We start from the raw sequence: 25,977 nt of genomic DNA on the forward strand, positions 1-25,977 counted from the left end.
CTGTGCAGGGTAAATACTGGCTGCTTTATTTTTACACTGCAACTTAGATTGCAGATTGAACTCACCACACCCAAATCTATCTCTCTCTGCACATGTTATATCTGCCCCCCCTGCAGTGCCCATGGTTTTGCCCAACTGCTAAAAAATGTCCTGCAGCGATCAACTTGGAATTACCCCCCATGTCTCCAGTACAGTGTGGGATACACATAATGTGCAGTGCCAGATAGACATGATATGCCCCCCAGCAGTGCCAGCTACACATGACATGCCCCGCAGCAGTGCCAGCTACACATGACATGCCCCCCAGCAGTGCCAGCTACACACAATATGCCCCCCAGCAGTGCCAGCTACACACAATATACCCCCCAGCAGTGCCAGCTACACATGATAGTGTTCACTTTTTAGGGTAGGGTGCTGATCACAGGGAGGGCACATTTTTAAGTTAGGAGGGCAAAATGATGTACATACTGTAATGCTTGGTGCTCCCCTACCTACACGCCTAAGCACGGACAGTGCATTGCGAAGGCGCTCAGCAAAAATTTAGGGGCGTTGCTTCGTGGGGAAGGTGCGTGGCCACATAATAGTGGCAATTCACATTACACCACACAGTAGTGCAGCTAATACACATTGCACCAGGTAGAACCTCCTAGACACTTTGCGCCAGGCAGAGCACGTTAGACACTTTGCGCCAGGCAGAGCACTGAGACACATTGCCTAGCCACAGACGCCTAGCGGGAACACTAAATGAAATGCCCCCCAGCAGTGCCTGCTACACAACATGCCCCCCAGCAGTGCCAGCTACACATAACATGCCTCCCAGCAGTGCCAGTAACACGTGACATGCCCCCCAGCAGTACCAGCAACACGTGACATGCTCCCCAGCAGTACCAGCAACACGTGACATGCCCCCCAGTAGTGCCAGATACATAAATGGCCACACAGTGCAGATATGCCCCCACAGTGCCAGATACATAAATGGCTACACTGTGCAGATATGCCCCCACAGTGCCAGATACATAAATGGCTACACTGTGCAGATATGCCCCCACAGTGCCAGATACATAAATGACCCCACAGTTCCAGATACATAAATGACCCCACAGTGCCAGATACATAAATGACCCCACAATGCAAGATACATAAGTGCCCCCACAGTGGCAGATACATAAGTGCCCCCACAGTGGCAGATACATAAGTGCCCCCACAGTGGCAGATACATAAATGACCCCACTGTGCCAGATACATAAGTGCCCCCACTGTGCCAGATACATAAGTGCCCCCACTGTGCCAGATACATAAGTGCCCCCACTGTTCCAGATACATAAGTGCCCCCACTGTGCCAGATACATAAGTGCCTCCACTGTGCCAGATACATAAGTGCCCCCACAGTGCCAGATACATAAATGTTCCCAGTGCCAGAGACATAAATGCCCCCACAGTGTAGATATGCCCCCACAGTGCCAGATACATAAATGCCCCCACAGTGCAGACAAGCCCCCACAGTGACAGATACATATATGCCCCCAGTGCCAGATACATAAATACCCCCACAGTGCAGATATGACCCCACCGTGCCAGATATGACCAACAGTGCCTGATCCATAAATGCACTCACAAGTCACAATACCTGCGGTGCTGGGAGCCGGGAAGGGGAGTCCTGCTGAGGGCGCAGGCGGACTGCTCAAAACTCCTGTATGCACGCTATGTGCGCTGCGCCGGCGTCTGACGTCAGACACCGGCGCTGCATAGCGTACACACAAGAGGCCGGGGGCCGGGACACTGCAGGCTGGTTCCAGGCACGAATATGGCGGCGCCAGCGTGCGGCACCCATTAAGGGTGGCGCTCCGCGCGGCCGCTCTATTCGAACATGGCTGGAGCCGGCCCTGGTCAAATTAATCAGTGCACTCTTGTGAGGCGGTTTTGTCACAATGCATTGTGATTGACGCACATTCGCATGAAAAAAATATTATAAAGGACACCTGGCGCACAGGACTTGGCATGCCGAGAAGGGATGTGTGCTGCGACTGCAACAATAGTTTATGATGACACATCTGTAAATGCCCGTATGCATATAAAAAAGAGCGGGATGTTTTTCTTAGACTATACATACATCACACCCACCCAACTCCAGCAACACTAATTGTGCTCCAGGGAGCCCGACCGCCGGCCAGCCGTAGTGAACCCCTCCATGGGTGGTCTTCTGTATGCCGGCGGTCGGGCTCCCGGCGCTCAGTATACCGGGGCCGGGAGCCCGATAGCCGGCATACCGACACTTATTTTCCCTCGAGGGGGTCCATGACCCCCATAGAGGGAGAATAAAATAGTGTGGCGCGCGTAGCGTGGCGAGCGCAGCGAGCCCGCAAGGGGCTCATTTGCGCTCGCCACACTGTCGGTAAGCCGGCGGTCGGCCTCCCGGCGCCGGTATGCTGGTCGCCGGGAGCCTGACCGCCGGCCAGCCGTAGTGAACCCGTGCTCCATAGGACTTGCAATTAGCTCATACAGAACCACCACATCTACCTGTGTGTAAGTGCACCGGGATCCTGTCAGCATCCTGGAGTACAGTATCCTGGCAGTCGAAATACCGACGCCGGTACCCCAACCCTACTCTTAATTTAGACACCGCCACCCCGTATAGGGTCACAAGCCCGGCGCCGGGATCCCTAACGTGTTTGCTGGCCACTCTCACAGGTAAGTCGAGAGGGGAGGTTAGGTTTAAGCTGCGGGGGGAGGGTAAGGGTTAGTCTGTGTGGGGTGGAGGAGTTAGGGTTAGCCTGTTGTAAGGGAGGGTTAGGGGGCCATTGTGTGAAATTAAGTATACTTACCTTTCCCTGTCGGGATTCTGAAGATTGGGATGCCATGGTAGGTACTCTCACCGTGGCTCCCCCGAACGCCGGCGTTTCAATCCCAACCCTGTGCACTTTATGCTTGAAAATGTACTGTCCCATTTAAGTCCACTGACATCTGTAGATAAAACTTATATTTTAATATGCCAGTACTCATGGCTTAGTTGGAATACCAGGCAACCTAAGAAGGCAAACTCCAAAATATCACATGTACAAAAAGCAAGTTTTAAAAGCTGCACATTTGTTCTCAATATGTTGCTTTTATATATTTGCCCTATATAGCAAGATAGTGGGAAAGGAGCCAGGGTATAGCATGCAGAGAAAATAGCAGGCTTCCTCTATGAAATCAGAGAGACGGAAGCCATAGCACTGGTTAATGCCATATGAGCTCCCGGTCTTCCTTACTGCTTTAACAGAACAGAAGATAATGACATAAACACCACTATACTATCCATACGTGGGAAAATTAGAATGGTCTTTTCACAAAAAAAACAACCTTACAGCTCCATTAAATGGGGAGATATATAACGGTTATAGCAAAAGTCACAGAAGAGTTTGAACAGATCTTACATTTTTATTTTAGGCTTGTTATTTTTGCTATAAAGAGCTGGATTTCTGAGCCGGCTGATAAGACCTGCACAGTCCCATCCCATGCACAGTCAAATATATAACGATGTGCTAGCGCGGCAGTGAGAGAAGTGTATAATGGAAACTTCTCAGTCTGTTATAAATATAAGTTCTGAAACAGAGAGATTACATTAGCAGATGTTATTAAAATTGACAGCATGTCTAAATTTAATCAATTGTTTGGCAGCTGGTTTGGTTTTAAGGATTAAAAGTGGCAGGAGAGGAGGGGGCCTAGATGATCTGAATCTTTAAGAGAAAATATAATGATAGTTATCAAAAACAGAATACACTGTTCTATAGATATTGTGGTGGAGAGGGATATTATGTAACCTCCAGAGGCGGAACTACTGCCAGTGCAACCAGTGCGTTGCACTGGGGCCCGCCACTGTCCAGGGGCCCAAAGCATGTAATGAGTCAAACTGACTCATTACATGCCGCTGTGTGCTGCGGGCAACCGCTGCCCGTAGCACACAGCCGCCCAGAGAGGAGAGGAGCACAGCGGACACGGGGGGAAGGTGGAGGAGGGAGCCGCAGCAGCGCTGTTTTATTGGTTGAGGCGCAGCTGCTGCTGCTGCCCCTCTGCTTCACTATAGGCTGTCTTCCGCCGCTGTGAAGCGCATCCCAGCATTCACAGCGGCGGAGGACAGCCTATGGTGAAGGACTGGGACAGCAGCAGCAGCGCCTCCACCAATAACACAGCGCTGCTGCGGCTCCCTCCTCCACCTCCCTCCTCCTCCTTCTCTCCTGCTCGGGAATCGTGATTTCCGCTAGAAGCTGCACCGAGGAGCCTGAGCCAGCGGAGACAGTAAGTATAATTCTTTCTTTCTGTGCAAAAAGGGGGACTGTCTGCCGTAATGTGTAAAAAGGGGGAATCTGCCTGCCGTAATGTGTAAAAAGTGGACGCTGTCTGCCGTAATGTGTAACAAGGGCATGCTGTCTGCCGTAATGTGTAAAATGGGCACGCTGTCTACCGTAATGTGTAAAAAGGGCACACAGTCTGCCGTAATGTGTAAAAAGGGCACGCTGTCTGATGTAATGTGTAAAAAGGGCACGCTATCTGCCGTAATGTGTAACAAGGGCACGCTGTCTGCAGTAATATGTAAAAAGGGGGACGCTGTCTGCCGTTATGTGTAAAAAGGGGGACGCTGTCTGCCTTAATGTGTAAAAACTTAAAGGGGACGCTGTCTGCCTTAATGTGTAAAAAGGGGACGCTGTCTGCCGCCATGTGTAAAAAGGGGACGCTGTCTGCCGTAATGTGTAAAAAGGGAAATCTGTCCGCCGTAAGGTGTAAAAGGGTCTCTACCTGGTGTAATGGTGCTACTGTGTGGCGTAATTTGAATAATGGAGACTACTGTGCACCGTTTTTTGAATTGGTATTATTTTGTGGCCACACCCCTTCCCCACTAAGCCGCGCCCCCATGTATTTTTGCGCGCGCCTATGCGCACTGCCCCTGTTTTGCATGCAGGGGTGGGGCTCCGATGCCATTTCTTGCACACAGCGCTAAAATGTCTAGTTACGGCACTGTTGCTAGGTATCCATTTCTCTGGCCCTGAGCAGGTCCCCCTTATCAGATCCTCTCCAGGGGTGAGGGGGTGGACTTGGATGGGATGAGGGGGGGGGGGGGGGGGGCAAAGCATTTTGTCTCACCTGGGCCCACCGCTCGCTAGTTCCGCCACTGGTAACCTCATTGGCTGTGATGTACCACAATATCATATCTCTCAACATTTGGAGATGGTGCATTGGGATGTGGCTATGGCACCACTTAATAATGTGTGAGGGCCTGTGTCATAGCCCCCTGCTGTTGGTTAAAGCCTAAAAGTTGTTTGCCTCATGTGATCTAAATACTTCAATATACAGACAGTTTTTTTCCAAATATATAGGGGCCCATTTATCAACAAGTGCTTTGTGAATGATAGAATATGTGTATGATAAATGGTGCTTTAGCCAATCCACTCCTGTCAAACGTTCAGCTCCTAAGTGTCATGTGTTTGAAAAAAAAATAACAGTTGGGAGCCAATTGGCTGGAGCACCATTTATCATACGCAACAAGTTTGATCATGCACAGTGGGTGGAATTCAATTGTTTTTCCGCTGGCAGCTACTAGATGGCACCCAAACGGAGCTATTCAAGTGTAGCTCCGTTTGGGCGCAGTGGCTGCTGGCGTCTACATTTCATCTTGCACTCCTCCATGGGTGGGGAACTGAAATGCACGAAAAGTGCCCTGTTTGGACGCCAAACTAAACTATTTACGATCGTACCCAGCACTTTGGTTGGGTTTAGCTGCTTTACACAGCTAAACCCAACCTCTATGGGCACAAACAGCGCAAAAACTACACGCAATTGAATATCGCCCCCGCAATCTCTCTTCACTTTAAGCGGGAGATCGGTGGCTATAATCAATTGAATACCGGCCAATCATTGATTAACTGGCCCCATGGTCTCTCTTTCTGAGGGGTAGATATATGAAGCAGTGAAAAGAGTGGAGAAGTGAGCCAGTGGAGAAGTTTTCCATGGCAACCAATCAGTTTGCTGTAATGTTTATCATGTGCATTCCTTAAAATTATAGGTAGCAGCTGATTGGTTGCCATGGGCAACTTCTCCACTGGCTCACTTCTCCACTCTTTTCACTGCTTCATACATCTACAGTACCACTGAGTCACTGTACCAATAGGTAAATGTGCTAATATAATATACTTATTTAACTATTATCTGTAGCTTTCATTCTTATGTTGCCCTCTTTCTTACCTAGAACCAGTAACAGTGGTCCGCAATTCTAATCCTTAATGGATTTTGAAAATATATTAGACATTAAGTGGCTCAGTATAAAACATGTTAGTTACGTTGAAAAGACAAAAACAAAAAAACATAAATGTGAGAATCCTGTCTGCGGTTTAGTTTTAGTGCTGTGCGGAGGACAGTTCTTTCCACACTAAGGTTATTTGACCTCTGGGTTGACCCTGTCCCAAACTGAAGCAGTTTCCTGTTGTAATCTAGATAATGTTCAACTCTGACAATGAAACCAAACAAAAGTAAACAGTGGGAGGGAGCTTTGTTTAGGCACAGGAAAAAGGATAATAGCAAATATTTATAACCTCACAATAAAGGACCATGGTCCCAATGACTATGGAATTTCTGGGCATTCTGGTAATTTTACCATGGTAATTCTGCACCCTTTTTTATTTTTCATAAGAAACACCATGATATTTCTCCGAGTTCATTCTAAACCATATGAAGCTTGGGGCGAAAGATCCCATTGGCAAACCCCAGCCTGTGTATACATTATGTGTATTATGTGTGACGGGGACGGGACCCCGACGGTCGGGGGCCCAGCGGTTGGGACCCTAGCGGTTGTGATCCCGGCAGTCAGAATACCTACGCCGGGATCCCGACTGCCCGAATGCCGGCAGGAGGGCAAGCACAATGAAGCCCCTTGCATGCTCAGTGGCGAGCGCAGAGTGCCACAAGTTCTATTCCCACTCCAACAGTGACCGATGTGGCCATTTTTCCAGTGATTAGGATTTTACGTTTCACCTTTAAACAAGATCCCCATAAGATTGATTACCTAGACTTGGAACTAATTGGAATTCCAGGCCAAATCATTCAGACGAAAACCCATTTTAAAACTGTTGACGCTAACAGCTATATTCCATTTTCCAGTTGCCATCACCCGGTTTGGAAGAGACAATCTCCTTTCTCACACTTCCTACGAGTAAGAAGGAACTGTAGTGATGAGAAGGATTACTGGTTGCAATCCCAATTATTGTACGATCAGTTTATTGATAGGGGTTATGCACATGAATTGGTGGATGATGCCAGGTTACGAGCAGCCGCAAGGAGTAGAGAATACCTACTCATACCAAAAACGAAGATTAAGAAAGATGGATATTTCAGGCCTTTTTTCACTCAGTACAATATAGAGAATCATCTCATATACAAAATATTGGATCGACACTGGGGGATCCTTACCAAAGATCCCATTTTAGGCCCGCATCTTCCGCCTAGACCAAATTTGGTGTTCCGTAAATCATCGAACCTTAGAAATCAGTTAGCCCTCAGTAGACTAAAACTGGATAACCCTCAGGACAGTACACCCGGGAGTTTTTTGATGACTAAGAAACAGGGCTGTTTACCTTGCAATAAGTGCATATGCTGTAAGTTTCTTGATAAGTCAAAATTTAGCTGGAAATTAGATTCTGGGAAAGTATATACTTTAACCCAATCTGTATCCTGTAACTCTGAATATGTCATTTATAAAATCACATGTGGGTGTGGCCTTGTATATGTTGGAAAGACTAAAAGACAGATTAAGATCCGTATCCAAGAGCATATACGTAATATTAAAAATAAAGTAGGGACTCACAGCCTGCCAAGACATTTTCAGGAAAAACATAGATCAGAGGTACATCCATCTACATTTAGATTTACTGTTTTGGAATTGGTTAAAAAAAACCCTAGGGGAGGCAATAGGGATCTAGCACTAGCCAAAAAATAGAGTTTTTGGATATATACTTTAAACTCCATGACCCCATGTGGTTTGAATGAGGGTATAGATATAGCGACCTTCATTTAAACCTTATACCTCCTTATTAGGTTTTGTTTTAGTTTTTTAGTTGGCAATTCTGTCTTTTGGGTTATACCCCAAAAGTATAATTAGCTGCTGGTGGGCAGTAATTGATATTACTCTAAAGGGGGGTACTCACGGAGAGATCCATGCTTAAAATCGAAGCAATCTGACTAGATTGCTTAGATTTTAAGCACAGATCACTCGTGTGTAGCCCCCTCAGCGATCGCGATGCGCGGCACCGCACATCGCTATCGCCGCTGCTAGATTGAGCCTGCATGCAGGCCAATCTAGCGGGTCACTCACTTCACCCGCTGGGTGAAATGAGCGGCCCCCGTCCTCCCCCCGCATCGCTCAGCACATATCGCACTGTGCTGAGCGGCGGGAGAGATGTGTGCTGAGCGGTTCGCTCAGCACACATCTCTCCCGTGTATACCCCCCTTAAGATTGCATGTATTAATGTTATTTTTTCAATTATTATTTGTGATTGTAAATGTTTTCGTCCAGTAGTCATTGGGTGAAAGCTTATCACTAATGCACTCTATGTGTTAATCTGTTAATATGGGAGCACTGAATAATTGTTTTTTCATTAAGAACTAGCCCATGCTCTATTGCAGTGGGTTAGTCCTTTTAGATTGAGACTTGTTCCCTTAAATATGCACCTTAGTATATTTAAATGCAGGAGTATTCTATTCACTACCTAAATAATATTAAAGTCCTTTAGTATATTAAATATAACCGTTTAGGTCTATACTTGTAGTGGAACGTGTATATAGAGTTTTGCGTCCCACCAAATTCTAGTTACACTTTCCATCTAAAATCTATTACACTTGTGGAATTTATATATAGAATTTAGTGGTTCACTTTGCTAATTAGCCACATTGTTGCCCTTTAAAGCTATTAGATATATCAAGTAATAACCTTTTTATTTTTATACTTATTTTTCATATTCTATAGTGAGTGTATCCTTATGGTTCCCGGAAGTATGTTATCAGATTGTGGAACGCACATCGCATAGTCTTCTCCTTTTGGAAGTTTGTAATTAGGCTATGGAGCGTATTACAATTGTTAACTCCCTCGTATGGTTGGTATCTGCCACCGGTAGTACGTCATCATGTTTGGAACGCACACTGCCCCTCCCCGGAAGTACGTTGTCACGTAGTAGTATGCATACCGCTCACTCCCTGTTCGCGGCCGGCTCCCGCCCCCAGGAAGTATGTCATCGGGCGGTGGATTGCTTAGATTTTAAACACGGAACTCTCCGTGTGTACCCTCCTTAACTCTCTCTGCACACGTTATATCTACCCCCCACCCCCTGCAGTGCACATTGTTTTGCCCATTTGCTAAAAAATTTGCTGCTGCGATCAGGTCTGAATTAGGCCCTGAATTGTGACGAGATAACAGAACACTGGTCCTCTAAACCTGAGGCAGCGCAAAAAATAAGAATTTACTTACCGATAATTCTATTTCTCGTAGTCCGTAGTGGATGCTGGGAACTCCGTAAGGACCATGGGGAATAGCGGCTCCGCAGGAGACTGGGCACATCTAAAGAAAGCTTTAGGACTACCTGGTGTGCACTGGCTCCTCCCCCTATGACCCTCCTCCAAGCCTCAGTTAGGATACTGTGCCCGGACGAGCGTACACAATAAGGAAGGATTTTGAATCCCGGGTAAGACTCATACCAGCCACACCAATCACACTGTACAACTTGTGATCTGAACCCAGTTAACAGCATGATAATAGAGGAGCCTCTAGAAAAGATGGCTCACTACAGCAATAACCCGAATTTTTTGGTAACAATAATTATGTACCAGCACTGCAGACAATCCGCACTTGGGATGGGCGCCCAGCATCCACTACGGACTACGAGAAATAGAATTATCGGTAAGTAAATTCTTATTTTCTCTGACGTCCTAGTGGATGCTGGGAACTCCGTAAGGACCATGGGGATTATACCAAAGCTCCCAAACGGGCGGGAGAGTGCGGATGACTCTGCAGCACCAAATGAGAGAACTCCCGGTCCTCCTCAGCCAGGGTATCAAATTTGTAGAATTTTACAAACGTATTTGCTCCTGACCAAGTAGCTGCTCGGCAAAGTTGTAAAGCCGAGATCCCTCGGGCAGCTGCCCAAGATGAGCCCACCTTCCTTGTGGAGTGGGCATTTACAGATTTTTTTGGCTGTGGCAGGCCTGCCACAGAATGTGCAAGCTGAATTGTACTACAAATCCAACGAGCAATAGTCTGCTTAGAAGCAGGAGCACCCAGCTTGTTGGGTGCATACAGGATAAACAGCGAGTCAGATTTCCTGACTCCAGCCGTCCTGGAAACATATATTTTCCGGGTCCTGACAACGTCTAGCAACTTGGAGTCCTCCAAGTCCCTAGTAGCCGCAGGCACCACAATAGGTTTGGTTCAGGTGAACGCTGAAAACACCTTAGGGAGAAACTGAGGACGAGTCCTCAATTCCGCCCTGTCCGAATGGAAAATCAGATAAGGGCTTTTTCAGGATAAAGCCGCCAATTCTGACACGCGCCTGGCCCAGGCCAGAGCCAACAGCATGACCACTTTTCCTGTGAGATATTTTAACTCCACAGATTTAAGTGGGTCAAACCAATGTGACTTTTGGAACCCAAAAACTACCTTGAGATCCCAAAGTGCCACTGAAGGCACAAAAGGAGGCTGTATACGCAGTACCCCTTTAACAAACATCTGAACTTCAGGGACTGAAGCTAGTTCTTTTTGGAAGAAAATTGACAGAGCCGAAATTTGAACCTTAGTGGACCCCAATTTCAGGCCCATAGATACTCCTGTTTGCAGGAAATGTAGGAATCGATCCAGTTGAATTTCCTCCGTCGGGCCTTACTGGCCTCGCACCACGCAACATATTTTCGCCAAATGCGGTGATAATGTTTTGCGGTTACATCCTTCCTGGCTTTGATCAGGATAGGGATGACTTCATCCGGAATGTCTTTTTCCTTCAGGATCCGGCGTTCAACCGCCATGCTGTCAACGCAGCCGCGGTAAGTCTTGGAACAGACAAGGTCCTTGCTGGAGCAGGTCCCTTCTTAGAGGTAGAGGCCATGGATCCTCCGTGAGCATCTCTTGAAGTTCCGGTTACCAAGTCCTTCTTGGCCAATCCGGAGCCACGAATATAGTGCTTACTCCTCTCCATCTTATCAATCTCAGTATCTTGGGTATGAGAGGCAGAGGAGGGAACCCATACACTGATTGGTACACCCACGGTGTTACCAGAGCATCTACAGCTATTGCCTGAGGGTCCCTTGACCTGGCGCAATACCTGTCGAGTTTTTCCCAACGGTTTATAATCATGTGGAAGACTTCTGGGTGAAGTCCCCACTCTCCCGGGTGGAGGTCGTGCTGAGGAAATCTGCTTCCCAGTTGTCCACTCCCGGAATGAAAACTGCTGACAGTGCTATCACATGGTTTTTCGCCCAGCGAAGAATCCTTGCAGCTTCTGCCATTGCCCTCCTGCTTCTTGTGGCACCCTGTCTGTTTACGTGGGTGACTGCCGTAATGTTGTCCGACTGGATCAACACCGGCTGACCTTGAAGCAGAGGTCTTGCTAAGCTTAGAGCATTGTAAATGGCCCTTAGCTTCAGGATATTTATGTGAAGTGATGTCTCCAGGCTTGCCCATAAGCCCTGGATATTCCTTCCCTGTGTGACTGCTCCCCAGCCTCGCAGGCTGGCATCCGTGGTCACCAGGACCCAGTCCTGAATGCCGAATCTGCGGCCCTCTAGAAGATGAGCACTCTGCAACCACCACAGGAGGGATACCCTTGTCCTTGGTGACAGGGTTATCCGCTGATGCATCTAAAGATGCGACCCGGACCATTTGTCCAGTAGGTTCCACTGGAAAGTCTTGCGTGGAATCTGCCGAATGGGATTGCTTCGTAGGAAGCCACCATTTTTACCCAGAACCCTTGTGCATTGATGCACTGAGACTTGGTTCGGTTTTAGGAGGTTCCTGACTAGCTCGGATAACTCCCTGGCTTTCTCCTCCGGGAGAAACACCTTCTTTCTGGACTGTGTCCAGGATCATCCCTAGGAACCGAAGACAAGTCGTCGGAACCAGCTGCGATTTTGGAATATTGAGAATCCAATCGTGCTGCCGCAACACTACCTGAGATAGTGCTACACCGATCTCCAACTGTTCCCTGGATCTTACCCTTATCAGGGAATCGTCCAAGTAAAGGATAACTAAAATTCCCTTCCTTCGAAGGAATATCATCATTTCGGTCATTACTTCAGTAAAGACCCGGGGTGCCGTGGACCATCCCTACGGCAGCGTCTGAACTGATAGTGACAGTTCTGTATCATAACCTGAGATACCCTTGGTGAGAAGGGTAAATTTTGACATGAAGGTAAGCATCCTTGATGTCCCGAGACATCATGTAGTCCCCTTCTTCCAGGTTCGCAATCACTGCTCTGAGTGACTCAATCTTGAATTTGAACCTCTGTATGTAAGTGTTCAAAGCTTTTAGATTTTAAAATCGGTCTCACCGAGCCGTCTGGCTTCGGTACCACAATAGTGTGGAATAATACCCCGTTCCCTGTTGCAGGAGGGGTATTTAATTATCACCTGCTGGGAATACAGCTTGTGAATGGCTTCCAAAACTGCCTCCCTGTCAGCGGGAGACGTCGGTAAAACAGACTTTTGGAAACGGCGAGGGGAATACGTCTCGAATTCCAATTTGTACCCCTGAAATATTACCTGAAGGATCCAGGGGTCTACTTGCGAGTGAGCCCACTGCGCACTGAAATTAATTGAGAACGGGCCCCCACCGTGCCTGAGCTTGTAAAGCCCTAGCGTCATACTGAGGGCTTGGCAGAGGCGGAAAAGGGTTTCTGTTCCTGGGAACTGGCTGATCACTGCAGCCATTTTCCTCTCCCTCTGTCACGAGCAGAAAAGAGGAACCCTTTTGTCCGCTTGCCAAACAGGACTGCGCCTGATAATACGGCGTCTTATTTTGAGAGGCGACCTGGGGTACAAACGTGGATATCCCAGCTGTTGCCGTGGCCACCATGTCTGAAAAACCGACCCCAAATGTCCCCTTTTTTAAGGCAATACTTCCAAATGCCGTTTGGAATCCGCATCACCTGACCACTTTACTGGTAGAATTGGACAACGCACTTATACTTGATGCCAGTCGGCAAATATTCCGCTGTGCATCATGCATATATAGAAATGCATCTTTTAATTGCTCTATAGGCAATAATATACTGTCCTTATCTAGGATATCAATATTTCCTGTCAGGGAATCCGACCACGCCAACCCAGCACTGCACATCCAGGCTGAGGCGATTGCTGGTCGCAGTATAACACCAGTATGTGTGTAAATACATTTTAGGATACCCTCCTGCTTTCTATCAGCAGGATCCTTAAGGGCGGCCATCTCAGGAGAGGGTAGAGCCCTTGTTCTTACAAGCGTGTGAGCGCCTTATCCCCCCTAGGGGGTGTTTCCCAACGCACCCTAACCTCTAGCGGGAAAAGGTATACTGCCAATAACTTTTTAGAAATTATCAATTATTATCGGGGGGAAAACCACGCATCATCACACACCTCATTTTTTTTTTTTTTTTCTCAGATTCAGGAAAACTACAAGTAGTTTTTCCTCACCAACATAATACCCCTTTTTGGTGGTACTCATATTATCAGAAATGTGTAAACATTTTCCTTTGCCTCATGTAACGTGTGGCCCTATTGAAAAACACGGTTTGTCTCTTCACCGTCGACACAGGAGTCAGTATCCGTGTCGGCGTCTGTATTTGCCATCTGAGGTAACGGGCGCTTTAGAGCCCCTGACGGCCCATGAGATGTCTGGACATGCACAAGCTGAGTAGCCGGCTGTCTCATGTCAACCACTGTCTTTTATACAGAGCTGACACTGTCACGTAATTTTCAACAGTACATCCACTCAGGTGTCGACCCCCTAGGGGGTGACATCACTATTACAGACACTCTGCTCCGTCTCCACATCATTTTTCTCCTCATACATGTCGACACAAACGTACTGACACACAGCACACACACAGAGAATGCTCTGATAGAGGACAGGACCCCACTAGCCCTTTGGGGAGACAGAGGGAGAGTTTGCCAGCACACACCAGAGCGCTATATATATACAGGGATAACCTTATATAAGTGTTTTCCCCTTTATAGCTGCTGTATTATTTATACTGCGCCTAATTTGTGCCCCCCTCTCTTTTTTAACCCCTTTCTGTAGTGTAGTGACTGCAGGGGAGAGCCAGGGAGCTTCCCTCCAACGGAGCTGTGAGGGAAAATGGCGCCAGTGTGCTGAGGAGATAGGCTCCGCCCCCTTCTCGGCGGCCTTATCATCCGTTTTTCTGTATGTTCTGGCAGGGGTTAAATGCATCCATATAGCCCAGGAGCTATATGTGATGCATTTATTTTAGCCATATAAGGTTTTTATCGATTTATTGCGTCTCAGGGCGCTGCCCCCCCAGCGCCCTGCACCCTCAGTGACCGGAGTGTGAAGTGTGCTGAGAGCAATGGCGCACAGCTGCGGTGCTGTGCGCTACCTTATCTGAAGACAGGACCGTCTTCTGCCGCCGATTTTCCGGACCTCTTCGCTCTTCTGGCTCTGTAAGGGGGCCGGCGGCGCGGCTCCGGGACCCATCCAGGCTGGACCTGTGATCGTCCCTCTGGAGCTAATGTCCAGTAGCCAAGAAGCCCAATCCACTCTGCATGCAGGTGAGTTCGCTTCTTCTCCCCTTAGTCCCTCGATGCAGTGAGCCTGTTGCCAGCAGGTCTCACTGAAAATAATAAACTTAAACTAAAACTTTCACAAAGAGCTCAGGAGAGCCCCTAGTGTGCACCCTTCTCGTTCGGGCACAGAGATCTAACTGAGGCTTGGAGGAGGGTCATAGGGGGAGGAGCCAGTGCACACCAGGTAGTCCTAAAGCTTTCTTTAGATGTGCCCAGTCTCCTGCGGAGCCGCTATTCCCCATGGTCCTTACGGAGTTCCCAGCATCCACTAGGACGTCAGAGAAAAGTGATTAATAAAGCACTTTGACTGTATAAAGCTAAATGTATCAACTGGACCAACCACTTCAGTTCTAAGGCTGACCTGTGTTCACCTGTTACACATAACTGACACTAAGTGTTGGGATTGGGTAAAAGATGGAACGGTCCAGGTCCTGAACGCCTGACCAGCTTCCTGCAACAGACTCCATTACGATTTTAATCTCATTCCCAGGCCATGGGTTTGGTATAAAAGATCTACAATTATTAGACAGCCAGCCAATAGGTCGACAGGATCAAAAGGTCGACAAGTAAAATATAGACAGTATAAAAGGTTGACAGGTATAAAAGGTGGACAGGGTCAAAAGTTTGACATGGAAATTCTCAACACAAGGTTTTTATGGCTTTTTGGTGTAATTTTGTATGTTTCATTACCTGTGATCAGGGGCGGATTGGGAACAAAAAGCGGCCCTGGAAAAATTTGTATTAGTGGCCCCACATGGGCAGCACCAGAGGTGTAAGGTCTAGCCATCGGCCATGGCAGCAGCACCCTCCCCCCAAGACTTTCCAGATAGTGGGCATGTCCAGCATCAAGGGGGAAGTTAAAAAGAAATAAAATTAAATATTATGAGCACATTATATGATACACCTTCAGAATTTAGGAAACTATATAATTCTTTAGAAAGATATATTTTCTTGCTTATTACACCAACCGCGTATCCCAATCACTATTCACTCAATCTTATATGTCAGCCAAGCAGGCAGACAGAGCATACACTAGATCATCTGCAATCACAGGCTAAGTGGCAAAGTCATTTTCATATATGCAAATTATTTAGCATCTTATTCATTATGTCTATAAATAGGACCACATGTCCTCAAACAAAACAGGCCCCGTGGGTGCGTCGGCCTACCGGGAATCTTCCCTGTAAACCCTATGGCCAATCCGCCTCTGCCTGTGATTCCAGTTAATGGTGACGTAGAACCTCACAGGCTGTTTTCACTCGCCACACTTTGGGGAAGGTTACTATTTCCAGTTGTACTCCACGTGGGTGGCAAACCAAGCAATAGTTGAAAATGTTTTAAAAACCCAATAAAAAAAAACATGTCGAACATTGCCATGTTGACCTTTTGAACCTTTGGCCTATTGTACCTGTTGACATTTTGACCTGTCTACCTCTTGTCTGTCTACCTATTGACTGTCTATCTAGACAGTACCTATCCACAGTCCAGACAATGGGGAGGATGAAATCTCCCCCTTCCCTTCTCCCCAGTTACAGCTGTCACTGACAACCCCCCAGGATGGGGACGTGTACTGCAAGCTCCACGCTGGCAGAGGTAGCTGCAGGGAGCCAGTCCTGTGTTCCGGGGTCAGGGCCGTTCCAGTTTTCACCCAATCTACAAATTGTCTTGATTCACTGTCTAGAAGAACACTGCCTGGGATTGGTTGTGCAGTATGTTTGGATGGCTGCTCCAGGGTGGGTAGAAGTATAGTGCTGTATCATCTAATTTTTTCTTTTTACCACCTGCCTCCCTCCTCCACCCCCACACACAGTTATTCCTTTGTTCTCCCTCCTCCACCTGACTGCTAACTGGTTTTCCTGCAATATAAATTATAAATAAATTCTTATAAAATGAAAAACATAACCGTGGAAATTTCATATCCATTGCACAACGTGTGCAGGATGTAGAAAAGAAAGGGTACAGGGAGTGCACTGCAATTTGTTCCAAACTCTAGGGGTTAAATAGTTATGTGTGAAGATTAGACTAGGAGCAGGTGCATATGGGCAATTTATGGTTTCCAGTGGTATGAAGTCTGTTTCATCACTGCATTTCTATTTAGCTCTGTATGCCCTCTCATTAGCCTCTGCTCTTCAGTTTCATACCGCCTGCAATTTCAATTTATGACATCATATCTGGATTGTGTTCTGAGCAATACAGCAGGCAGGTTATCCTGGGGCTCCACTGAGCTCAACTCTCCAACCAACCAGAAAAGTCTGCCTTTCTACCAGTGTTCAAAGTAAATGATGTCAGACGGGGATGCTTAAACTCAGACAGTCCACAATCAAGGAGGAGGGGAACAGACTGAGAAAAAGTCATAACAAAATCCGTCCCAGACTGAGCAAAAATAAATAAATTTTTATTTTTCTTATTTTATAAACTGTTTCCCCCCCCCCCCCCCCTTTTCCATTGGGATGGTGCAGTATCTTTTTCCAGTAGCTTTCTATGCAAATGTAAATTTATAATCAGTATTTTTAAAGATTAAAACTATGTAATAAAAAAAGTAAACCATCTTCTTCATAACTAACTTTATCTATCAACCCTCTACTTGTCAACTATTAATAATGAAACTATATACTTACTGTAAGTGATGAAGAAGGTATGGCACTCATAGGTTGCTTCAATAGTAGATTATTTATTGAACACACTGCACAATGTTTTGGTCAGCAAAAGTCCTTTCTCAAAGGAACTGCCTAACAATCTATGATTGAAGCCACTTATCCTGAGTTCCGTACCATCTTCATCAGATATACCTGCATCCTCTGTCACCTGGCTTTCTATTTTGGTAGAGGTGACCCCTCTACAGTCTCTCTGTTTTCCTATATATATGTCTACCAAAGAAATCGGAACATGGAATAGGACGTGTTATCCAAAACTGTAAACGCATGATCTGATTCAAAGTCGTCTGCAATGCTGATTGAGTGATGCTTTGCTAATGAACACAAAGTGTACGCATAGAGGCGCTGCTGCAATTCAGACGCAATGTGGGGGTAATTCAGATCTGATCGCTGGGCTGCTCATTTTGCTATCCTGCGATCAGATAGTCGCCGCCTTCAGGGGGAGTGTAAATTCTCCATGCAAGTGAGTGATCGCATGTGTATGCCGAGCTGTGAAAATTCACTTTGTGCAGACTCTGTGCAGCCCACGACTTACTGCTACAGTGCGATGAGAACAGGCTGATCGGGTCCGGAGCTGACGTCAGACACCCTCCCTGAAAACGCTTGGGCACGCCTGCATTTTTCCGGACACTCCCTGTTAATGCTCAGTTGCCACCCACAAACGTAGTAGTTTTTAGCAGCTGTGCAAACGCATTGTCGCCGCCCACTGGGGAGTGTATTTTCGCTTTGCAGGAGTGCGAACGCTTGTGCAGCAGAGCGCCTGCAAAATCGTTTTGTGCAAAACAAGACCAGCCCTGTACTTACTCTTCGTGTGCGTTGATTCTAACGACGGGGGGAACGGCTTTTGACGTCACACACCCGCCCAGCGAACGCCCAGCCACGCCTGCGTTTTTTCTGCCAAGCCCGCGTTTTTCTAAGCAGTCCCTGAAAACGGTCAGTTGACACCCAGAAATGCCCACTCAATGTCAATCTTCCTGCGTTCGGCCATGCGACTGGAATGTTCGTTACACTCTGTGCAAACCCACAATGCTCATTGTACCTGTACGACGCGCATGCGCATTGCGGTGCATGCGCAGAAATGCAGATTTTTAGCCTGATCGCTGCGCTGCGAACAACGGCAGCTAGCGATCAACTCGGAATGACCCCCAATGAGCGGATAATCTGCCCATGCCTTACAGCTGGTGTAAGTTTTGAAGGTGCATTAGGAAACATGGTCAGATGTAGATATGGCGGGGAACTGCGTATATTGCCGGTTCAGGGAAATGCCCTTTCTGCAAGCTTAGCTGAGAGCAACCCATCTGTTACGCATAGCGTAAATTCTCAGAAATATCAGACCAGCACGCAGACTACTCTGTATATAGGTGACTGTGGAAGGTTGGACAAGAAACACCCTTGATTTGTATTATAGTGCACCATTTCTGTTATAATGGGAATAATAACAGTTTTGTTTAAGTTACATTAATTATCCTTAAATTATTTCAGCAATTTCATTTTGGAAAACTCATCATGCACACAACTTTGTGTATGGCATAAGTGTAACTTCGTCTTACATGCCACACAATTAATTAACTATAGATTTACCTGATATGTTGAACATTTAACAGTCAGCGAAATTATTACCAACACCGACAGAACCCCAGAGGCCATCTTGTCGTCACCAGTCCACTTCAACCTCATTTGCTCTTAAAAAAAAAAAAAAAAAAGAAGAAGAAAGCATCAGTCTCATGAGCTTTATATGATGGACACAGCCGAAACTACCAGAACATAGGGGGGCAGATGTACTAAGCCTCGGAGAGTAATAAAGTGGAGAGAGATAAAGTACCAATCAATCAGCTCCTGTCATTTTTCAAACACAGCCTGTAACATGGTACTAAGCAGCCGATTGACTGGTACTTTATTACTCTTCACTTTAGCACTCTCCAAGGCTTAGTACATCTCTCCAATAGTCTTCATAGTAGAACTACAATTTACTGTACTGTATATCTTTACCTCCAGTTATAATTCAGGTCCATCTTTGACTGGGCATATGGTATGGCTCTACAGCTGTATTTATTACATTCGGGGGGGGGGGGGGGGGGGGGTTAGCAACCAACAACACTTTCAAATTTCCTTGTCCTTGTTGGTTTCAGTACTCTACAGTTCAGTTCTCAGTATTCTAGGGTTCTTCAGCATAGTTTAAAAAAAGTGCAGTAATTTGAGCTGCTGTGACATCACTGGCCCCAGAGTGTGAATTCCTAACCCACAAAGTGAATTTCTACAGTATACAGCAGCTTAGGTAAACTGTTCTTCACACTCTGGGGCAGATGTATTAACCTGGAGAAGGCGTAAGGAAGTGATAAACCAGTGATATGTGCAAGGTGATAAAGGCACCAGCCAATCAGATCCTAACTGTTAATTTACATATTGGAGCTGATTGGCTGGTGCCTTTATCACCTTGCACTTTTCACTGGTTTATCACTTCCTTATGCCTTCTACAGGTTAATACATCTGCCCCTCTGTCTGCTCAGTTACAGAAGAACTGCCCCTTACCACTGTAATCTGCAGTACTGCACTGAAAAAGAGCATACTTAGTATAAACAGTCAAAGCTAATTCTTGTGTACTATTCATCCCCATTAAAACACAGCCTTCGATTCTTATTAACTCCATCAGGTCGGGTCAAAGATAAAATGAATGCTATAAAATGAAACAGACAAATTTCTTTGGCATTCGGAAACTGCTACCACTAACCATTATCCACGCAACATCACAGAGCAAACTGACTGGGGGAAAAAAATTGGATTTTAATTACCTACCAGTAAATCCTTTTCTCGTAGTCCATAGAGGATACTGGGAATCCATTTAGTACCATGGGGTATAGACGGGTCCACTAGGAGCCATGGGCACTTTAAGAATTTGATAGTGTGTGCTGGCTCCTCCCTCTATGCCCCTCCTACCAGACTAAGTCTAGGAAACTGTGCTCGAGGAGACGGACATACTTTGAGAGAAGGATATAAAAGTATAGTGGTGAGATTCCGAACCAGCACACCTAAGAGGAAAGCCATGCTAACCAAATTTGAAAACAGGAACAGCAACAGCTGAACCAAACAACAATACTTAACCAAGTAACAGTGCAGGAAGAACGAAGCACTGGGCGGGCGGGCGCCCGGTATCCTCTACGGACTACGAGAAAAGGATTTACCGGTAGGTAATTAAAATCCTATTTTCTCTTACAACCTAAAGGATACTGGGAATCCATTTAGTACCATGGGGAAGTACCAAAGCCCCCAAACCGGGTGGGAGAGTGCTGAGGTTCTTGCAGAACTTATTGACCAAAATGAAGGTCCTCAGAGGCCAAAGTATCAAACTTGTAGAACTTAGCAAACGTGTTCGAACCTGACCAAGTAGCTGCTCGGCAGAGCTGTAAAGCCGAGACACCCCAAGCAGCCACCCAAGAAGAACCCACCGACCTAGTAGAGTAGGCCTGTACAGATTTTAGAACTGGCAATCCTGCCGTGGAATAAGCATGCTGGATAGTGAGCCTGATCCAACGTGCAATGGCTTTGTCGATATCCCCACCGACGTGTCAAGCACCTGAACACCACCGGGTGAAGGCCCCACTCCCCCGGGTGCAGGTCATGTCTGCTGAAGAAGTCTGCTTCCCAGTTGTCTACTCCCAGAATGAAGACCGCTGACAACGCCACAGCGTGTTTTTCTGCCCAGAGGAGAATTCTTGTCACCTCTGATATTGCTGCTCTGCTTTTCGTTCCGCCCTGTCGGTTTATGTACGTTACCGCCGTCACATTGTTCGACTGGACCTGAATGGCCTGATCTCGAAGAAGATATGGGGCCTGCAGAAGGGCGTTGTATATAGCCCTGAATTCCAGAATGTTGATTGGAAGGACGACTTCCTGACTTGACCATCTTCCCTGAAACTGCACCGCCTGGGTGACTGCTCCCCAAACTCTGAGGATTGCGTTTGTGGTTAGCAGAATCCAATTCTGAATCCCCAACCATCGACCCTCGATTAGGTGAGAAGTCTGAAGCCACCATAGAAGATAAATCCTGGCACTTGGCGACAGACGGATCCTCTGGTGCATGTGAAGTGTGCGATGCAGACTATTTGTCCAACAGATCGAGCTGGAAAGGTCTTGTGTGAAACCTTCCGTACTTAAGCACTCATAAGAGGCTACCATTTTCCCCAGAAGGCGAATGCATAGATGCACCGATATCCGGGTTAGCTTCAGGACATCCCGAACCATTGACTGGATAACCAATGCCTTTTCCAACGGAAGGAACACCTTCTGCGACTCTGTGTCCAGTATCATCCCCAGGAATGGAAGCCTCCGTGTTGGCTCTAGGTGAGATTTCGGAAGGTTCAGAATCCACCTGTGATCCCGGAGTAGTCGGGTTGAGAGGGCAATGCTGTCCAACAACCTCTGCCTGGATGGTGACTTTATCAGAAGATCGTCCAGGTATGGAATTATGTTCACTCCCTGCTTGCGGAGGAGAAATATCATCTCTGCCATCACCTTGGTGAACACCCTCGGTGCCGTGGAGAGACCAAATGGCAGGGCCTGGAACTGGTAGTGACAGTCCTGCAGTGCAAACCATAGATAAGTCTGATGAGGCCGCCAGATCGGGATGTGAAGGTACGCATCCTTGATATCCAGAGACACTAGTAATTCCCCTTCCTCCAGACCTATGATCACCGCTCTCAGAGCCTCCATCTTGAATTTGAACACTCGTAAGTAAGGGTTCAAAGACTAGAGGTTCAAAATTGGTCTTACCGAACCGTCCAGTTTTGGTACTACAAACAAGTTGGAATAATACCCCTTGTTTTGCAGATGAGGTGGAACTGGAACAATGACCTGATTCTGCACCAGTTTCTGAATGGCGTCCTGTACAGTTATACTTGCCTCCTGTGAAACTGGTAAGCCTGATTTGAAGAATCTGTGAGGTGGGAGCTCCTGGAACTCCAGTCTGTAGCGCTGGGAAATAAGATCTATGACCCAGGGATCCTGGCACGAACTTGTCCAGATGTGACTGAAGAATTTTAGCCGTGCTCCCACCCGCCAGTCTTCCAGGCATAGCGGTCCACCGTCATGCTGAAGGCTTTGAGGAAGCTTTGAGGAACTCTGTTCCTGAGAACCGGCAGTTGCTAGTTTGCGTGGTTTACCTCTAGCGCCTCTGGTGGCTGTAGAAGAACCTCTGGTTTTGCCCTTAAACTTGGCTGTCTGAAAGGACTGCAAATTGGAAGCTGGGTAGGCCATCCTGGCTGGGGGACCTACGGAAGGAAGATATGTGTACTTACCCGCAGTAGCTTTGGAGATCCATTTATCCAGTTAATTTCCAAATAAGGCCTCTCCTGTAAATGGTAGGCCTTCCACGCCTTTCCTGGAGTCCACATCAGCAGTCCACTGGCGTAGCCATAAGCCCCTGCGTGCTGACACTGTCATAGCACTGGTACATGCATTAAGCAAGCCTATTTCTTTTATGGCTTACACCATAAAGTCTGCAGAGTCCTGTATATGTTGCAGGAGTAAAACAATCTCCCCCCTAAATAAGGAATCTAACCCCTCAATTAGATTACCTGACCATTTATCAATGGGTTTAGTGATCCACGCACATGCTATAGTGCATTTCTGGGCCACCCCAGCAGCTGTGTACAAGGATTTGAGTGTGGTCTCAATTCTACGATCAGCCGTGTCTTTCAGGGAGGCTGCATCGGGGACAGGCAATACTATTTTCAATGACAGCATCCACTATCGGTGGATTTTCCCAGCTCCTTTGACACAGGAATAGTGACTGAGGATTTATTTTTTACATTAAAATAATATTCCTCACACTCCTCTGTCACCTTATCAGGAATTAGCAGAATGTCTCTGATAGCTTCTATAAGAGCCTCCATTCCCTGTGACAGAGCAGCATCCCCCCCCACTCTGAGTCTACCTCACCCTCCTCCATCTCTGACCCTTCATCATCAGAGTCAGACTGCAGGATATGGGCCAGAGTACGTTTTTGCGGACAAATGAACAGAGACTCAGTCCCCAAACCAGCGTCTCAGACCCCTACCGAGTCTCTGTTCATAAACTTATCCACAGACTGTCTTAAGTATTGCGTCTCTTTCTCATTGTGGGACAATTTAGTATAAATATTGGAAATCATTCCTTTAATGGAATCCAGCCATGCTGGTTCAGCCCCGCTAGCCTGGGAAGGTGCACTACACTGAGTGCACAGTAGTGAGCCCCCTGGGGAAGAGGAACACTCTGCCGTACATGAAACACACTCTTTGCCTGACATATTGTAAATGTGACAGCGCACACACAGGAAAAGGTTTAAAGCACAATTAACCCACAAAGAGCCTTCCAGGGAGACACAGAGATATTATGGAGCCAGCACACCGCACCCTTATCGCTAGTGCCAAGCTTAGCCGGATCACAGACTAAGTACCCAGATTGAGTACTTAGTACACTAATAATTGCTCCCCTCCTGCTATGACCCCCTGGTACCGCTGAGGTAATCTGGAGTCACTCCGGAGGAGCTGCGCATCCCTGTCAGTCAGCGTCTGTGTCCACTGCAGAGGGAAAATGGCGCTGGTGAGCTGCTGGATCCGCTCATAGCGAAGCCCCACCCCCTCCATGGCGCATCGTCTTCCCGCTTTTTTATACTGGCTAAGGTAATTTAGTGCTTAAAATGGAGTCAGATCCGTTTTAAGTATGTGTTTGCCAGTGTGGGTACTGTGTACAGTGTACTGAGATTTAGTTCGCCCCCTCAGAAGCTGTGCGTCTGCACTGTGTACTGAGTCTGGAGACGCAGTCCGCCCCGGTGAGAAGCCGTGCGTCTCTGTACCCTCATGCCACCATAATGGCCGGCGACCCTCTAACCGGGACGCCGGCTTAGTACTCACCACTCTTCACTCTTCTGGCTCTGTTAGAGGTGGTGGGGTGCTGCGGGAATGTACGCTCGCCGTGGTGGGGCTTGCGAATAGTTCCCTCAGGAGCTACTGTCCTGTCAGTTAACCCTTCAAGAGGTTGGGCCGCCCCCCCCCCCCCCCCCCCTAAGTCCCAGTCCTGCCTGAAAATAAACAGATAAAATAAATGCAGAAAACTCTTCAGAAGCTTCCAGCGACGTGACCGGCTCCTCCAGGCACATTTTCTAAAGTCTGGTAGGAGGGGCATAGAGGGAGGAGCCAGTGCACACTATCAAATTCTTAAAGTGCCCATGGCTCCTAGTGGACCCTTCTATACCCGATGGTACTAAATGGATTCCTAGTATCCTCTAGGACGTAAGAGAAAAAAAAATATTTTTTTTTTACCTTGCAACAGTCTGAATATTCTTTAACAATTCCCTAAATAGAAAACTATTATAGCAGTAAACGCGCCTCCAAATAATATTAATCTTTAAGCAGCATCTGTTTTGTTGCGTGCTTTTCCAGCTCACAAGTACATAGGTTAGAAGCGTTAATGGAGGCTTATTGTTGTACCAGAAGGCATCAGAAAAAGCTACAAAGCTACAATTGCAAATCATTCTAATACCAGTTGAGGAAATACCATTTTTTTGTATAAATTTTCCCTTATTTAATAAGAAGTTTTATACTTATAAAGAATTCTCATATTAAACATCTATAGCAGGTATTTTTCATAGACAGTCCAAAGTTTAACCATTTCATTTCCCTCATGATCAGTTTACAATGAGTACTGAAACAGTTTATTACAGAACTTAGTCAAGTCCACAGCAGCCGGATAGTGAAGTATTGCAGTGTATTATGACTATGGCATAAGCGTCACTAAGTTTAATCACATGTAAAGGAATTGCTCATGAATAACAGGAAAATGAAGCCTGCCAAAACAGAGCTGATTAATGTCGCACATAGAAATCTGCTATTCCACCTTCTCACTAACATTCCACCAGTCTCAAAGCATAGAATGCAGCCAGTTTTTTATTTGCACCCCAACTATTGTGGAAAATGGTCATCAAGACTTGAAATTTAGTATAGTCTACAGCTGAGAGAAAGAAAAAAAAAAGATAAGTGAGCCGTCTAGACAAATGAAATGAAAACATATGAGCTTAGTGGTCACTTTTCATTAAGTAAAACAACTTGTCAAATTATTATCAAGCCCCCTAATAACTGCCCACAGGAGGTCATCTTTGGGGACTAGACTATAGCATGTATGTTTATTAAAAGGATCAGATCAGAATGTGGATTATCAGAGTCAAAATAAACATACTTGGAAAATAATGAATGAGTATTATATCCTAGTGTGGCTGCAAAGTATTTTAATTTCCCTCAGGGTCTGAAAAACAGCTAAGCTTTCTCCTCACCTGTTATTTTCAAATCCTAACATTGCAGTGAGAAGACTTGCTAAATATGGCCACACCATTAATGCAGGGGGGCGCACACCAGAAATGCATCATACAGAATTCTCTCTAATCAGCAAGCAATACAGCTGATTCTGAGTCGGACGCAGTCATCACAGCTGAAGTTGCATCTGGCCGTGGCAACCTACAGACTTATGGGCCCTACACATTGGCCGATCCGCCGCTGAGCTGCCTGACAGCGG

At 46.7% G+C, this 25,977-nt stretch overlaps 1 protein-coding gene across 1 annotated transcript in view; it reads right to left on the reverse strand.

Annotated features, from left to right (window-relative positions):
- Window positions 1-25,977, reverse strand: part of ADAMTSL3 (ADAMTS like 3) — a 788,444-nt gene that overhangs the window by 740,633 nt on the left and 21,834 nt on the right. Inside the window, exon 2 of the mRNA XM_063925941.1 lies at window positions 19,018-19,118. Coding sequence (XP_063782011.1) covers window positions 19,018-19,113 — 96 coding nt within the window. The 5' untranslated portion in view covers window positions 19,114-19,118. The remainder of the gene's footprint in view (window positions 1-19,017; window positions 19,119-25,977) is intronic.

The sequence above is a fragment of the Pseudophryne corroboree genome, chromosome 6 (genome assembly GCF_028390025.1).
Source record: "Pseudophryne corroboree isolate aPseCor3 chromosome 6, aPseCor3.hap2, whole genome shotgun sequence".
In the NCBI taxonomy this organism is placed as follows: domain Eukaryota; kingdom Metazoa; phylum Chordata; class Amphibia; order Anura; family Myobatrachidae; genus Pseudophryne; species Pseudophryne corroboree.